Source organism: Mytilus galloprovincialis, chromosome 1 (genome assembly GCF_965363235.1).
Source record: "Mytilus galloprovincialis chromosome 1, xbMytGall1.hap1.1, whole genome shotgun sequence".
Taxonomy (NCBI): domain Eukaryota; kingdom Metazoa; phylum Mollusca; class Bivalvia; order Mytilida; family Mytilidae; genus Mytilus; species Mytilus galloprovincialis.
In genome coordinates this window covers 46,084,879-46,103,756 of record NC_134838.1, presented here as the reverse complement: position 1 = coordinate 46,103,756, position 18,878 = coordinate 46,084,879, and the positions used below count along the sequence as shown (strand labels likewise).

The 18,878-nt window shown below is 29.8% G+C and overlaps 1 protein-coding gene across 2 annotated transcripts; it reads right to left on the bottom strand.

Annotated features, from left to right (window-relative positions):
• Positions 1–177: 177 nt before the first annotated feature.
• LOC143075934 (mitogen-activated protein kinase 14-like) lies at positions 178–18,778 on the bottom strand. 2 transcript variants are annotated; one of them, XM_076251526.1, is made up of 12 exons: positions 18,520–18,778; positions 16,865–16,994; positions 16,178–16,236; positions 15,252–15,363; positions 14,393–14,422; positions 13,880–13,927; positions 10,839–10,953; positions 10,352–10,423; positions 7,935–8,014; positions 6,685–6,763; positions 5,609–5,782; positions 178–4,794 (listed from the first exon to the last, which is right to left on the bottom strand). In XM_076251526.1, the coding sequence occupies exons 1-12, from the start codon at positions 18,639–18,641 to the stop codon at positions 4,754–4,756; spliced, it is 1,062 nt and encodes a 353-aa protein (XP_076107641.1). In that variant the 5' UTR covers positions 18,642–18,778; the 3' UTR covers positions 178–4,753. The 2 variants fall into 2 exon arrangements, with proteins under 2 accessions (XP_076107641.1, XP_076107631.1); XM_076251516.1 differs by lacking the exon at positions 13,880–13,927 and adding an exon at positions 13,797–13,844 and having other exon boundaries at positions 18,520–18,777.
• Between the last annotated feature and the right edge of the window lie 100 nt (positions 18,779–18,878).

The following is an 18,878-nucleotide window of genomic DNA, read 5'->3' as shown; positions in this document are numbered from 1 at the left end:
AATCAGGAGTCAGTGCTTCGATACCAGGGATATGGTCAAATACTCTTTAGGTAATTTATCAAATTACAATTACTTTGCTTATTTTAATGTAATCCATTACATTACAATTACCCTAATATTCATATGTAATCAAATACAGTAGAAACTTTTGTTTGGCATTTATGAAATAAAACTTCAAACAAAGACTTTTCTTTTTATTTGCTTTAATTGCATTATATCTCCAAGAAACACAATGATGCATATCAATAGATAAGAACTATTTTCAATGACAGATATTTCATTCCCATTAAGCTTTTCATATCAATTCAATTTTGCAACATACTTTAAATGTACTATTGTAGTTATCTATAAATGACAAAAATCTTTCAAAATTCCAATTTCCATTTCATTCTCTTACTAGTAAGTTCCTAATTAAAGCAGGATAAATATTTGATAATGATAGTCATCTTTGAAAAATATTATTAACTTTTACTTTTTACATCAGCTTATCAAGTATGCAAACTTTGTTCAATATTATGCAAAGCCTACATATATTTTTTTTAACCAATCAAGATTTTGAAGTACTCCAATGCATCAGTAATTTAAAAACATGTATTTAATGTAATTAATTCATCTTAAGTGAACCTCCATAATGTAAAAGATTGCATACTTATCTAACCAGAGTGCATTATTCAACAAATAACAAGATTTTTTTATAACATTCAATAATGTCTGTATCTTTCTTACAATACAAATACAGCATATAAAAATTACTCTTAAGCTTCAACATTTTCATATATAAATATTGTTCATAATGGAAAAAGAATGAACACATTTAGTTTTTAACTGTTGTGTAGCCTTAAATAGCCTATTTGCCAATTCCTGTATCTAACCCTAAAATTAGAAATATATTTTTAGTTTTTTAAATTAAAATGGATAATGTTTAATTGATACAGAAAAACTAAAATAAAGAACAAATTTATCTGTGTGTACTGTATAACCCTAAGTTTTCAAAACTTTTAGATTCATTTAATTTCTTCATAAGCCACAAAGGACAAGGTTCACTAATGGCACAAATTGGCCTAAATTATCAACTTTATCATAAAACACCAAAAAGGTCTCAATTTGGTTCGTAAATGGGTCTATTTCAAAAGTATAAATGCTAAATGTATCAGTTCTTTTCATTAGACTACAAGATATTCGCCAAAGTAAGCCCATTTTGGACATTTTGTCAAAATATGATGATTTTGTGCATTTTTCAAACCTAAAAGCTTTTGAAACACCTTGGCCGCCACCTACGATCCAGAATGTGTTGTAACCAAAAGATTCCAATTTTGATATAGACTTCATCAATATAAAAACTTTTTGGATCATAGATGGAGGCCAAGGTTAATTATGCCAAAAACAATTAAAATCATGGACAAAAAGTACCAAAATTGACCTTTTAATACAAATTATGCTCATTTAAGGGGTCATTGCTCCATCAATAGTAAAGGAAAGTGCCAGAAAAAATATTTTTGTCTTAGTTGTATTATCACAAGTATTTCTATGTGACATTTGTAATTTTTTGCCCCAATTTAAAAAACATACAAAAAATCAGGGCCAATTTTAACCCTTCCAGAACCTTCTCCTTTTCAGTAGTTATTTTTCCTTAAAAATTGGTTAAATATCTGATATATCATTTTCATCTTGCCATGCTTGTAAGGTCAAAAGCCAATTTTATCTGGTGAAGAATATTTCCAAAATTGACAAAGGTAGGCATTTTGTATAAAAAGTTTGTAACAGAATCAAAAACAAATTTGAAATTGGCAAATGGACGTTAACAGGCATTTTTAGATAAGAACATTCATAATGATATTTGATTTACTGGTCTCTCCCAAATGAAATGTATTTGTCTTAAAAATAAACAATAAGATAATATATCTAATGTACATAACAGCAACATTATAAACAAATATACTGTATACTTTTTTTCATAAATTGTACAAATAAGGCAGTAATAGAAATGTTTCATTAAGCATTTTAAAATTTGGTATATAATGGCGATATTCAAAATGGTAAAGCTAAATTAAAAAAAGAAGTATGTTATCTTAGATAGGCAAATCCTTTACAAACTAGAGCTTTTTATTTTAGTAATTTTTTCATGAAAATTGAACAGATTTTACTGTTCAAAGATAAACAGTTCAAACATAAGTTTTACAACTTTGTCAAGACTTCTCCATATGAAAAAGTCCTATCTATTTTATGTAAAAAAAAAAATAAGAACTATATGAGAGTAAAAAAGCAATATTTGTTAAATTTTCCCAACATGCATGTTAAATAGATCTTTTTCAAAATTCTCTGCTATAAATGGTGATTCTCTTTTGTTGAATAGTAAAGAAAATATTTCCTAAATATAGGTTAAGCATTTGATGCTAAATTTCTGCTTCTTTACCACTTTAAATTTTTCAACAATTTTTTTCATGCTTCAATAATTAAATAACAAACTTACAGACTACTAGCATGTATGGTATGAAACAAAATATTACTGGTACATATAAATTTGCACATTTTCTAAAAAATTTTATCAACAAATTGCACAGCAATAACTGAACTATTATATTAAACATGTGTAAATCTTCATCTTCCCCTTGTGTAACAAACAAACAGACAGACAAACCTTACTAACAATATATACCATTAGACTAAGTGTGTCAACTCTAGTTTACATATACAAAGGGTCTAATCACTATAATGATCAGAAAAATATTAAATGTCTGCAAGTTTCTTATTTTTCAAAACCCCAATTGTATTATAAATCCTTTCATTTTTTTTAAGGAAAAATCCAATGCATTGTATGAACCAACAATTATAAGATAATAAAACATAATTGTAAAATCCTTTTTCTTTGTCATGCTACCATTCTGAAGCTTGACGTTTATGCAGAAAGTTTCATTTATATCATGTTTTTTTCTAAAAGATCATTATGATTGCACTCCCTGATATACATAAACCGTAAGATAGAAGATTTTTTAAAATGGGATTGAATATATTTTTCAAACGAATATCTGTACTTGTGCAAATACAGGATGATAAAATGAATCTAAAACATAGAAATATTGACAAAAAAAAAACAAAAAAAACTTATGAAGCATCTTGAAACGAGAGAATGCAGTTTTGTTATTAGTTATATAAGCAAATATTGAAGAAAATAAAGTTATCTTATGAAAACATTACTCTACAAATGAATGATTCAAACATTTGAGGCAGATTTTGAAAGTACATATATAAAAGGGATATTATACCATGCTTTCTTGCAAACATTAAAAGATGTAAAAAAAATTTATGACCATTACTTATTCATCAAAAACTTTAAATACTAATAGATATGTCTACAACATAGGATGCAAAATATAAAAAAAATTAAAACATTTCTGAATATTTCAGATTTTCTTTCTAAACTGTTGTTTGCCACTTTAAAGTAAATTATCAAAGTACACTCTAACAGCTGCCAATCATGATAGACACATACAAATTTCAAAAAATTAAATACATAACTTTCCCAAAATAACTTCTTATTTCTGAAAATGAAAAAAAAAACAAATTAAATAAATGAGGATGAAATGACTATTGTGCAATAACCATAAACAGTTTTTCCCCAAAAATTTCTAGTGCAATAATTACATTCTGTTATGTGCAAAAAAGTGTGAATGAGATTTGGTGGTGATTTCCTGAAACAAATTATCTAAATAAATTTGAATGTGTTTTTGGAGCACTTATTACCTACAGAAATACAAAATTTTTTACCAAATCAAATTTAAGTTTTTTTTTTAAGGAATACTGCACACCAGATATTTTGGCAGCTTTTACCCCAAAAAGTAGTGGTTGAATTTTGATGTGTCAATTAGCTATCTGAGAGACAGAAAAAATTGCTTTAATACAGTATTTTGACAAAATCAAACATAAAATAAAATATTACTCAAACAAAACATGCCATAAAAAAGTAATTCAATAATTCAAAACTTAATTTCATAAAAAGCATCAAAAGGCCACTTATAGGCCAATATTTAGCAAAGTTTGGAATGCTGTAAAGAAAACAAAAATACATATCTAAATAATGATTCATTATATTGCATGAATTTTTTCACAATACAGTATATAATTTATTGTTCTACATTTTTTCTTCTTCAAATAAGTAAAAAGACATGCATACCACAAAAACTGGATATTAATAGATATAATTTTCAGGGGATAATTAAAAAGAAAAAAAATCCCGTCATTTAAATTCGCATCCAATGCCAGATTAATGTATCCCCCTAAAAAATTAAATATTTTTCTTGTCCTGCTTATTGCCTTTTTGCCATTTGGAATGTGGTATATCTCAAGACGAGGTTTCATTTTTCCTTTAAGATCACTCACTCGCCCCTTGATCTTTTGATCTTAAATTCAAATAACTGTTTTTTAAATGGATGACATGGTCATGTTTTGACCATAATTTCCTACATGTCCTATTATGAAATTTAATCAGTTTTTTAAATGAAAAACTGTTTCATAGTGTTGTGAAAATAATTACCCAACAGAAATTTTCAATATGAAACTTTATGCAAATTCAATTTTGATATATCTAAACAAAAGCATTAAATTGTTAGTAAGAAATAGCAGCACTAAGTAACTGCCCTATGACAGAATGAAAACATCATACAAATGTTTGATCATCACAGAGTTTTACAGCACTCTGACGACTAACAATAACTAACAATATACATAAAAATATCTATAACGTTTGTCTTATAACTCAGGAAGGATTCCAAGCCTGGAGTTCTTCATAACAATTCCCTGAAATAAATAAAAAAACTTCATTAAAGAAAATTGTAAGTGATAAACACGTTAATTATGTACAAAAAAATCAAGATATATCTGTAAAATAAAATATATGAAGCATCGACATGGATTCAAGTGTCTTAGACTTATTCTATAATAATATGTTGAACATACAGTTGTGATGCACCAAAAGAAATAACTAAGCTAATGCCCATATTCAAAGGCTTATAATTCAAAACACCAGACATGTTTTTCCTCTACACAACTCTTTATTAACACTGTCCTAAATCATTAGATGCAAGTATATTTTCACATTGCTTTTAATAAATAGAAGTGTAAGTCTATTGTTAAAAAAATATGGTTATCTATTTTGAATTTAATATTCATGTAATTCTATAGATACTCTCTTCTGGGCTCTCGGTCATAAAACTTTACTTAGTACTCCGAGTACAAAATACGTGTTCGAAACACAAAATCCGGTATTTTGATTGGTTGATTCTTGAGTCTGAGTACAAAAATCGTGCTCGAAAGTTTTATGACCGCAAGGCCTGAATATGTATTTCAGCAATTTTAAACAGTACCACAGAATGTAAACAAGTAAACTGTTGTGGTCAGTCTCATAACTCCTGTCAAAATTGTCAAATCAAAATGACAGTACAATAAGGTCAACAGTAAATTATGGCCAACAATTCTACTAAGTATGAGAGTTTCTGTTAATCAGAAGAGGAACATTTGATTGTTGTACAATAGCGAAAAAAGGTTAAAGTTCAATAACTCCCATAAAACTGGTCAAATTGATTTTCCTTTTTCAGAATAGTTAAGTACTTACTCCTCCATTCAGATATACTTAATTCCATATTTTCGAAAGATTGATCAAATGGTGCTGCTGTCGGTTCATCATTGGGGTCGGAATATTGAGCTAAGTATGAGTGAGCAAGTGCATCTTCTGCAGTGACACGAGTCTCCGAATCCAAATCTAACATCTTTTCCATTAAATCAATTGCTGAAATCAATTTAATTCATTATGATAATGACAAATACTGACACTGATAAGGGTGTTTGTCGTGAAAAATATTTGTCTTTCTACATGATTCATTGATACATGCTTCACATCTATCTAAAGGTGATATAAATTGTATGTGCTTTTCTGGATTTACCTTCATCAGGACAGCTCGAAACCAAACATTTTAGACAAAAAATAAACATATTGAGCACATAATTGAAAAGAAAGATTTAGCTAGAAATTAAAATTCTAGAAACAGAGATTTGATAATAATTTCTTCGTCACTGAAATTAACAGGGTAATAATAAAAATAAACAAGCATTCTGAGAGTGTTGCATGGCAATACATAGTCCCCTACTGGTTAAAAATTAATTGTACTGGAACAAAATGCCAATATGATCTATAACTTTTCATGGTGTAAACTATATAAGAAATATCAAGTCAATATCTACAAGCATGACGAAAAAAAAAGGTGGAAAACTGATAATTTAAGTGAATTTTCTAAGTCCAAGGACCATAACTCTGCACAAAATCATCAGACCGGAACAAAATTCGAACTTGATCTGTAACTTGTCATGATAAAACAATGTACCAATTATTAAATCAATATCTTGAAGCATGAATAAAAAAAGGTTGGAAAACTGATTTGCCGGACTGACAGAAGGAGAGACAGACGGACGGAGTGCAAACCTAAAGTCCCCTTCGACTTCGTCAGTAGGGGACTAATAAAATCAAAACTGCTATGATTTATCCACATATAACAGAGGTAGTGTTTTCATATTTTCGGACCTTGGACTCAGTAACAACACTTCTATTTTGACTGGTTATCTATTAAAAAAGGGTTCAATTTAGGTATGTTTCATATAGCTTGGCTATTGAGAAGAGTATTCAGACATACATACCAAGAGGATTCGCTCCAATGAAAACTTCTCTAAAGTCTTTCTTTGGCCATTTTGGCATTGAGGCAACATAATTTCTAGCCTGAAATAAGGCACAAAGCATTTTACGTTAAATTATTCATTGCAAACTAGTTTTACAATTTAAAAAATATTTTCCCATAGTTATCACCTTTCTACTAAAAAATAGAACCAAATCACAAAGTTAACTTTAAGATTTAAGACATTTGGGCATGAACTAAAAAGTCTCACCTGTCATTAAAATAGGAAATAATCTTTCAAAATATATACATTTTTTATCCAAAAGTTGAGATGAAGAGGGTAAAAGCTGCCTGAAACATTTGAATTTAGTTATACATTTGAATACATGAGGTCAATATTTGATTATAATCTAATTTTCAAATTATAAATGACTGTGAAATAAAATTTGTGTTGGTGCCAATTTTTGTGGATTGAGGGAAAAAGTTGTATACATGATTTCATTCTTTCACCAGAGTCTGCATACAAGCCTAAATAAAATATGTACTTTATTGTAATCTTCATATTTGATTTTAAATGGTGCAATAGCTTCTTTCTGAGTTCATTAATCATTAGTAGATATATATACTGTAAAAGCAGAAATTTTTGTGGTGGATTTAATTTCGTTTATTTCATGGAAAGAATATATCCATGAAATTTAAACCCCCACAAAAATTTAACCATCATACAATATCACTTTCATTTAATGAAAACCACGAAATTAAATCCCAATGAAATCTTACATAGAGACAAAACCACGAAATTTTAACCCCACGAAAATGACTGTTTCTACAGTATATCATTCACATCTTTAAAACAGCTTCTACAAGAGTGGCTACATATTTACCCCAGAAGGTTTAATACAAATCTATGTTCCACTGACACATCTTACTACAGATTTCAGGTTCTCAACAAATTTACATGTTTGATAAATAACCATATAGACACCTCCAAATCCAATACAAAATTTCTGAAGTTTCTGTCAATCTTAAGTTTCTAAGGGATAAAGTGTCATGTTGAATTTTGTATCATAGGAAAATTGTTCAGTCAATAATGAGTTAATATTGACCCAGTTTTTTGCCCTTCTTAGGTTACTTTTTTCATTTTTCACTACATCAAAATGCATTCATGTATACAACATTGGTAATATTTAAATATAAATTCATACACATCCATGCATTTTTATTATATGTAAAAGCATTTTAATTCAATCTCTAGATCAACAAGACAATTCTTACCTCTGGGCTAGATATTTTGTCAAGCAGTTTTTGACTAGGAGTTCCAACAAGGGACAGAACTCTTGTTAACTGATCAATATCTAAAACTCTGTTAAGGACAGTTTAAAATATTTTTATTCTTTTTCTATTTTCTTATTCTACACAATAAGTAAACGACAATTTTTCTTCCGCCATTATCTCTCAATCATTTAAAAGCTTGAGCCACAGTTGCATAAAATTCAATGACAAAGTTATTGATGTCTAAAAAACTTGAATCCCAGACTGTATTTAAATGTTAATTCCTCCCCCCCCCTTTTTTTCCCTAAATTAAGTCCCTTTTATCAGTAAAATATGAAGAAAAAAATGAACATTTTCAAAATTTTGCTCTGGACATAAAAAAGCTTCAGTCCGAATTTCATAGAATACCAAGAAGGTTTGAGAAAGTGATTGATGTTAAAAAAATCTTTAACCACAAACTGAACCTAAAATGTTAACCCCTAGTAATTATGTAGGACGGCATTGTCTAGATAACGCAACAACATGTTGCAAGCTCTACAAAAATTGCTTGTATCTCTCATTTTGTTGAACTTTGGAAACTTGGAAGCAGCTATTCAGAATGTTTTAAGAACACCTTAACTGTTCTCAGGTGGTTTAATATAAAAAGTACTTTTCAGTTTGATTTTATTTACAAGGGAAGTTGAAACAATACAAACAAACAAAAAATATGCATAATGAACAATACACAAACACATATTTCTAGCTTTCCAGGTAATAAGCTAAAATGCAACTGTTTTTTTTATCTGCAATTATAATATAATGAATGTTATATTTTAATAAATAAAGCAAGCTAAACATCAGGCCAACACATGGTACGCATATCTTCAGGTCTATAACCAAAAATCTGAATTACACATTTCAAAATCTATTAGTACTTGTATTTATTTTAAAACCAACAGCCTTTGATTTTTAATGATAAACAGCAGAGACATACAGTAATCTCTATTAAAACAGTATGGTCTTAGTAATTAAGATTATATATTAAAACAGTATGGTCTTAGTAATTAAGATTATCAAAACATATTTCTTTTACATTTGCAAGCATTGCAACTATATGTATAATGCAGCTAACACCAAATAAAAAGATTCTTTAACTACAGACCTTGATCCTTTCAGTCTACATACCTCCTAATATTAAAAGTCATTAGTTGTGGGATACTGAATAAAAATTAAACAGAGCAAGAACCTCCACCAAAAACATATAATACTTAAAAATAAACGTGGAAAAAATAAAATATATAACTATTCTTGTCAGAGAAGACACTTAATCAATGAACAGTTAACAAAAAGAGCAAAAAATTAATCTGTAAACATTTTCATGCTTTTCAACATAAGGGAGATAACAAACAAAAGGGGAGACAACACCACATGCAAATAATGTTAGTAACTCACATCTTCATCAGTGATTTTATCAAGAAGATGCTGTGGTGGTGTACCAGTTAATGTTAGTACTAATCTCAATTGGTGAATGTCTTAGAATGTTAAAGTCAAAAACTGATTTATCATCAAAATGAGGCTGATAAATCAATGATTTGTTTACTGACTAAGAACAATAAAAAAAGTTTGTTCATGCATGATATCATAGTTTTTTCATGACTGGACTTTTCTCTCATTCTGATGCTGGTTAAAATGTCTTACATGAAGAAATTAGTTCATAACTATGAAACACCTAGCAGACAAGACTCAGTTATGGTTTAACTGTACATTCAGTTTTTCAAAACACAGAGGACAGATGTTCCAGGATGAGACAAATACATTTTTCAAGTTGGATTGATAGATATATATATATATATATACACTCTTTGTACCATGGATATATTGTAGTAATTTACATTTAAACACTCTCTGCATTATCATTTATTAACTTTAGCAATTATAAAGCAATGTTTTTTTTAGTCACAAGGCTAACTATCACCATTCAATGCAATTCAGATTCTATGCCAAAAAACAGTTCTAGTCCATTCATAAACAATGCATGGTCATCTCCTTCTTTGCAGTTTAAATTTCAAATTATAATTACCCATACACATCTTTCATTGAATCAAAACAATGTGGGTTTTTATTGCTAGGAAACTGATGAAATAGCACACATTCTTTTCTGTTGCCTTGTCTGAAGGTTTAGTTCTCCTTTCCGGAAAAAAGCAATACAAGTTATGCTAGTGTAAACAGGTTGGTAATTAATGAGACTAAAAATTACATCATTGTAAATTTAACATGCAACTGGTAAAGTTAAGTATGGTTAGAAAAGAGTTAGAAAAATATTAGTTGAAGATTAATGAAAACTTTTACATCAATGCATACAGAAATGTTAATAAAGCTTTGGAATGCTGAAAACAAAATATGTATGTGTCAATATATAAATTTTTACAAAGAAAGGATACGATCATTTCCAGGGAACAATGCTTTTCCTGTTAGCATTTCTGCCATTATACATCCTACTGACCATATATCAACTAAAATGAAGAAAAAAAATTGCTTAAAAGAAAGATGTGAAATGCCTTTATAATATATATTAAAAGGCAGATTACATATCAAATACATCTTGGATGAACATGTACAATGTAAAAAAAAAAGTAATAGGTAAAGCCAATATGTAATCATTTTACAGATATCACAGAGAAAGGCAGGTAGCGATATATCAAACAAGGTCTTTATAGATCTCTAATTGCTGTACTATTTGAAATTTTTAACCCTTACAGCAAGATCATAACATCATTATCAATTATCAATCAGTTACAATTTCTAACAATTTTGAGGAATGACATCTAACATTTCAAGTACTAAGATTGTGTGTTTTTATCTAACAAATAGGTCTTACATATGATGAATGGTAATAACCAGCTTGTATACACGATATATAATGCATACCTGTCTGTCCATAATGCATCCAGTTCAATACAATTTCTGGTGCCCTGTACCATCTGGTAGCCACATAACCTGTCATCTGATCTTCTGTATGTCTAGCAAGACCAAAATCTAAGATCTGTAAAAAGTCATAAGGGTCAAATAAAAATTCTCTTTTTCACAATTATATCAAATGTTACAAAGTTGCCAAACGCAAGTTTTGATACATATATGTTTTCTTATAATATTTTAAATGTCTGAAATCAATAATTTACCAACAATTTAGTTTCTAAAATTGACTTATAAACTATGATGTATCTAAACTATTTCAATTTACTTACCAACTTAAATCTGTTCAAATCTTTCAGTGCACAACATTTTTTAAAACACCTTAGATCTTAGAAGAATCTTTTTCATGAAGTCATCAATACATTAAAACAAGCAGGAGAAAACAAAGTCAACATAAAACAAGTAAGTGTCAATTGTGTGAAATTTATAGTGTCTGTGAACCTAACAATAAATGTATACAATTTCTGAATTCAATTGCAGCTGTATGAGAAATGTTTGTTCTTATCAAACATCACTATCCTTGGTAAGTTTGACATACAAATAGTACAACAAATATGGACTAAAGAGTGCTCATGCAGCTTTTCCATTAAATTTACGTTACCAAGGCAAGGGGTGTAACTCTTAAACAAAATTGATCTGCACTTATTTTTTAGGTTTGTTCGAGCCATTACAGATATTAACCTAGGACAATGTAGATGTGAATGTGCTTACAATCTGGACAGGTGCAGTTATATTTTCCTTACACACTTTCACTGCAGAGGACAATAAATAGCTAGTGTTATACTGTGTAAACAGAATTTTTTTTCTATATATTTCTTAAACAATCTTAGTGCTTATATATGTCATATATATAAGAAGGATGATCTAAATAAAGTAACAATCTAAGCCGGTCAGTAGTACTTCATAATAACACTGCATGCCATTTTGATTTCAATTGATAAACAAGTTAAGGCGAAGATTAACTCTATATTTCCGAGACAACAATGTGAAACTGTGTTCCTGCTAAGAACCTATATACTCCGCAAAGTTGCAATACTCAGTTAGCTTAGTCACTTTTAAAAACATTAAGATTTTTGTATGCTTTCTGTTCATGAAAGTAACATTAAGAGGTCTGATATCAACTGATCAACAGACAACAAAGTTACAACAGTTGTTCAGTGCTCCACAAATATATTTCTAGTGATATTACTCATTCCAATTTATTCAACATGTTCAAGGCTGTTATGAACAAAATAACTGAAACATGCTATAAAATATTTATAAAATATATGCCACTGGACATGAAACAAGCAACTATCAACAAATCAAAAAGAAATTTCTATATATAACCACAATGCTCTGGTTGCTATTTTTAATAACACAAGAGTGCACACGCTGAAATGTCTCGCCTTCTATACTAATCATTGATATTATGTTGATAGTCCTAAGTATAAAGCTAAGCTTTATTACAACTTTCACATAAACTTAACATTAACCAAGATAACTAAACAAAGACCAATGAACCTTGAAAAAGAGGTCCAGGTCAGATGAACCATGCCAGGCAGACAGGTACAGCTAACAATGCTTCTATACAACATATATAGTTGACACATTACTTATAGTTTAAGAAAAATAGACCAAAACACAAAAACTTAACACTGTGCAATGAACCGTGAAAATGAGGTCACGGTTAAATAAAACCTGCTCGACTGACATAAAGATTATAAAATATTTCCATACACCAAATATAGTTGACCTATGGCATATAGCATTAGATAAAAAGACCAACTCAAAAACTTAACTTTGACCACTGAACCATGAAAATGAGGTCAAGGTCACATGACATCTGCCCGCTAGACATTTACACTTAACAATCAGTCCATACAACAAATATAGTAGACCTATTGCATATGGTATGAGAAAAACAGACCAAAACACAAAAATTTAACTATATCCACTGAACCATGAAAATGAGGTCAAGGTCAGATGACACCTGCCAGTTGGACATGTACACCTTACAGTCCTTCCATACACCGAATATAATAGCCCTATTGCTTATAGTATCTGAGATATGGACTTGACCACCAAAACTTAACCTTGTTCACTGATCCATGAAATGAGGTCGAGGTCAAGTGAAAACTGTCTGACAGACATGAGGACCTTGCAAGGTACGCACATATCAAATATAGTTATCCTATTACTTATAATAAGAGAGAATTCAACATTACAAAAAATTTTAACTTTTTTTTCAAGTGGTCACTGAACCATGAAAATGAGGTCAAGGACATTGGACATGTGACTGACGGAAACTTCGTAACATGAAGCATCTATATACAAAGTATGAAGCATCCAGGTCTTCCACCTTCTAAAATATAAAGCTTTTAAGAAGTGAGCTAACATCGCCGTCGTAGCCACTGCCGGATCACTATCCCTATGTCGAGCTTTCTGCAACAAAAGTTGCAGGCTCGACAAAAAATAGATTTGGAATTAAGTTAGAATAAATGTATCTGAGGGGACATCTGCTTTCAATCTTTTTCAGTAATTAACCAAAAGGTGGAAATTAAAATTGAATGACTCCCAAGACATTTGTACTGATCACATTTCGTTGATAAACTGTGTGGGACTCAAAAGTAGTCAAGGTTGTTAAGGTGGTATAATAAACATGCTTTAAAAAATTATCTAGTGTATTATAGATAATTCTATACAAATTGGTATCTAAAATATAATATAAAAAGTGAAAACCTCACACCTTCAATAAATTCATGCTAACTCTAACAGGTAGAAAAGTTATAGTAAAACAATTATTCACTCAATATCCTGCTTAGTGAAACTGGATATACTAAGCAGGACACTTAGGAGTGAAGGAAAGTATGTACCGTACAATAACACATGGTTACAAGCAAGGATGAAACATCGCACTGACATAGTTTTTACCTTCAGTTCACAGTCTTCATTAACTGCAATGTTACTTGGCTTTAAGTCCTACAATAAAGTGTAACAGAGAGTATTTTAATTACCTTAAGTAAATTGTCTGCAGTAGCAGCAATGTTAGCTGGTTTCATGTCCTGTCAACGATAAGATTTTACATAAAACAAATATATTATATAAATGAATGACAATAACATAAAACAGCTGTTTTAAGATGTCCGACATAGATCTTAGGTAAATATCTGCAGCCAATTTAATCTGGCACTAAACAAATGGCAAACATTACAATTAAAGCATGATCAATCAATTAAGACGTACAACAAATGGTAACTTTTAATCATAATTAGAAGTATGAAATTTGTGAAAAGTCCTACAAATTGCTTTAATAATATCTGCTTTGAACTCTATTTTTTTTATAATTAAAACTGTTTTAAGCATTTGTAAAGTATTAGTTGTAAAAGTATCAAGTATTAGTAGAATAACTTTAGATTTTCCCTCTGTTGTATCAAGTATTAGTAGAATAACTTTCCCTCTGTTGGTGCAATTAACAGATCAAAATCTAACATCTTCAATTATGTCTTTAGTATGAGCAAAACACTTACCCTATGAATAATTCCAGCTGAATGTATATACTGAAAACAGGAAAAAACATATATATATCAATTAACAGTTTACAAATTTATGCTACATGATCATCAAAACGTCTGTGATGGCAAAATCTTTTTTACTCCAACATTTCAATATTACAGTCATGACAGTTCAATCTCATTTTTATATCTCCATGATCTTTGTATGTAAATACAATCAGGATAGGGTAGGCTATCACTCAAGAGCACTCTTGTAGCAGATTTGTATGAACTACTATGAAAACAAAAAATACCTTGCAAAAAGACTATCAAAGTTTAGATTCAGATTTAAGTTACATATTTAAAGTCATAGTGTCATGGCCAAAAATAGCCCCCAAAAAGACATCCGGGGTTAATCCAGCACAGTTTACAATGGTTTACAGTTTAAGATGTGTTTCTACTGTCAAAGACCTCCTTTTCAGTATAGTCTGCTATTTGTGTGCATGTTTTTGTAAGTACTTGTTTTGTTTACTAATTATTGCCTTCTATTGATTTATTTTTTGGGTTTTGTTATTCGAATTATTTTTTACATTAGAATTTTTCAGCATTCCTCTCTGTACTCTTCCAGAAAAATACAAAATGTACAAAATTTAGTTTAAAATAACTTTTCCATAATCTCTGCACCATACATCATGCATTCATTACTCAGATTGAACTGTAAACAAACTGTACATAATTGTGGCTTTATCCCTTGTTAAATAGATAAAATTCCCACCAATGAAGGTATTTGTGAGTTTTGCAATGTCAGCTGTTAATTCAATGTTATCAATATAAATGTTTTTTTTCTAAATTGTTCAAAGAATTTCAAAATCTAAAAATATCTATATTCTAGTACCTTCAGTCCTCTAAGAATTTGGTAAACTAAAAACTGTACATGATCATCGCTAAGTCTTTGTGTTTTTATTATATTATTAAGATCTGCACCCATTAAGGTATTGACGAGGTAGCTGAAAAAAGAAAAGAATATCATAAATATCATAAATAAATTGTTGTATTACTTCTTCTAGTCATCAATGAATTTTTGTAATAAAGGATTTCTTCATTTCTTAAACATTTTGTTTTCATTCGTTTATTGGCACTTGGTTATATATAGCATTCAGTACATTTGAAAATTTAATTAATAGACAAATTGCTGCTATACTCTAATTTCATTCATTTATTCCATTCAAAAAGTGGAGTGGACACTCATGGCCACTATTTAAATATATATATATATATATTTCTCTAATTCTTCATCAATTTATCCCTTTCTGCACCCATTGTATAAAAAAAAATTAATCAACGTGTGGTTCGTTTAATCTCAGTTCTTCATTGGTTAAAATCCGATTATTACGTCGAATTTTCTTGTTTTCCTCTGAATTTCCTTTTGTGACGGCATGAAAAAAGGCGACCATGTCTGATGACGTCACATAGATAGAACACATCTTTTTGCAGATCAGCCGCAAAGAAGGAATAAGTTTGTCTGCGTATTGTTTGAAAATCATTAGAGAAACAGATTTTACCACCAAATCTCGTGTAATACGATATTTATCCACTCTCGACAATTAAATTTTAAATATTAAAAACGCTCGGCCAGCCTCGCGTTTTAAATTTGAAAATTTAACTGTCTCGTGTGGATAAATATCGTATTACACTCGATGCAGTGGTAAAATCATCATCGAAAATTAAAAAGATAAATCTAATGCATTGTATATAAGTATGAAAGAATACATTCAAAAATTTCCTCTGTCAAATAATTTGGTAGCTCCTAGAAATACTTACACATCGTTGAAATCTTCCAATGTTGAAGTTGGTGTAAAAATATCTAATAAACCTATAACCTGTAAAATATTAAAGCAGTTTGACAATTTATTAAACAGTACACAGAATGCATGGATTTCTTGCAAAATGACTAATGTAAAAGAAATGTACTATGACAATGGAAACATGTATTGTGTATTTGTCTAAATACTCTGTAAACTGTAATTGTGAGTTTTCAACATTTGCTCTATCTATTCCTTACCTAAAAAGTGTTGAGAATTTGCTGGAAACTTGTTATGGATTCCATTTTCAGGTACCATTTTGGAATAGATAAGTTACATGTATATAAACACATATACACAAATGTACCATCATTCAGGAGTAATAAATGTACAATGTTGTGTTATATGTATACTGTTATTTGTCTTGTGGTTGTTTTCTGTGTTGTTGCCACTGCATGTTCAGTGTTTGTTTTAAACTTATGATTTTGAATATTCAATTGGAATATGTACATGTATCTTTCACTTATCTTTTACAAATGTTTCATTAAATACTTCACATATATATATATATATATAGTAATAAATTTCAAAATACAAAAGTCATGCCTACCCAGAGCATTCAGCATCACTAACACTATAAAATATAAATGTATTTCATTGGATAACATGGGCAATTTATATCATCCCTGACAACAAATGTACTTACATTTTCATGGTTCATATGTTTTAACATACGAATTTCTCTGTAAGTACGTTTGGCATGAATGACTGACTGGAAGGGTCTGGCTAATTTCTTTACAGCAACTTTAATATTGGTTTGTGTGTCGAGGGCCGAGCTAAAATGAAAACAGAGTTATAAATGTTGGACTCTTTATAAACATCATGTTCACCAATAAAGTGCTCAACTAAACTGTTTTTTTACATGTTTGATGTAGATACAGTACACTCAAGTTTGATTAAAAATTCATGCTTGGTAGTCTTCATTCACTGCAAGACCTTGTGACTCCTGGTGATTGGAGGTTGACAACACTATGGTTTACAACCCTGCCATATTCATGTTTTACCTTTTCAAAAACAGTAAGTTGAATCAAAGTGTATAAACTACTATCAATATTGATATCTTACCAGAAAAATGTTTTTTAAATCAACATGATCAAATTTACAAATGTACATATACAAATTTGCAGGGAAAAAAATATACTTTGCTTATGTTCATGCGCACACACATTTGTAAATAAAACTCAATCTTTCAGATTTTGATTGACTTTAACCAAAAAAAAGGGCAAATTATGAATGATGTATGTTTTATATGTAAACATGTTCATGACATTAATTTAGCTAGTTGGATTTTCTGGACATCATATCAGTTGATCCTAGCCTGTTTCAGCATTAGGTTCTATTGAGGCCTTACATTAGTAAATACATACCAAACACATCCATAAGCTCCAAAACCAATCAGTTTTAAAGCCTTGTATCTATGTGGAAATACCCATGCTATATTATATATTACCACTTCATGAAACAAATCTCCAAAATCGTTCATTGTTCAATAATTTTTATGTCTGCTTTCAACAAATCATACTTCTTCAGGAAGTATGAATAAATGTATCCAAAACCTGACAAATTAATTATTATAACAAAAGCACTTTAACTTCACTTTCCAGTTTATCTTTATCAAATACATGTACTGATACCATGCTATTTGTTAAAAGTTCACACAAAATCTGAAATATTCGTATATAAATATGTTCATATATACATTTTTGTCTAAAACTTTTGAAACCTGCCAGCTTTCCTGATTGTGAGGGATTTCCCCCATAGCCTAAATAAACCTGAGTCACCTGTGACCTGACACTTGAAATACCCATTATCAAGAACTAAATACATAGAATATGGAATTCAAATAAGCTAAAAATACACTAAAAGACATATTTAATCATTCAAAACCACAAAAAAAGATTTGAAACGCTAATGACATGAAGAGGAGATGCAATAGGTTCAAATGAATATACATTTTGTAAATGATAAAATCCCCCTTAAGGTATTGAAAAGATAACAGGAATTAGTTATTTAAATGTAAATTTTGAAAATATCAGCTTTAACTCATTCAGTTATTTGAAATGTTTACGTTCCACCAGCTTCCTAACACCTGTTGCATGATTGGTACCCTTTATTTCATTATTTTGATGGATGTTGACTACAATGCAACCTTGAAAACCAAGTAAACAGGAAGCAGAATTTCATTGTTTAATTTCATTTAAAAATGGATAAGCAGACTGTAAAATGGGTGTATTATCAGTAATTATATGCACATATTGCATTGCATACAAATTTCCACATGTGCATCGAGATGATACATACCTAACTTGCCCGTAGGCCCCAGCCCCTACAGGGGACAGAAGTTGGTATCGCTGTGGAATTTCCCAGATAGTCTTATTTAATTCGATTTTATAAAATCCGTCCTTTAAATGAAGGGTAGACATTTAGTTCATTTGTAGGTTGCAACACTTTTTGTTCGCAGGTGTACTTTTTATATTGTTTTTAGATGCAAAACCCAGTCTACTTTTTGCAAAATTTCAGGCACTGCTTCCGGAATAGTTTCAAGCTTCTGTCTGACGCAGATGAATGTGATCCTATGCCCAATCAGTAGGAAAATAGTGTAAACCGGATTATTTGAATGGTCGATAAGGGAAGTAATATGAGTTAAACAGTGCAGAATA

Excerpts from the sequence above, each read along its gene's own strand:
- LOC143075934 (XM_076251526.1), bottom strand. The coding sequence starts at position 18,641 with ATGTCTACCCTTCATTTAAAGGACGGATTTTATAAAATCGAATTAAAT. Across the intron at positions 16,995-18,519 it reads GGGGCCTACGGGCAAGTTAG|CTCGGCCCTCGACACACAAA; the intron begins GTATGTATCATC and ends TTTTCATTTTAG. Across the intron at positions 13,928-14,392 it reads CAGCTGGAATTATTCATAGG|GACATGAAACCAGCTAACAT; the intron begins GTAAGTGTTTTG and ends TATCGTTGACAG.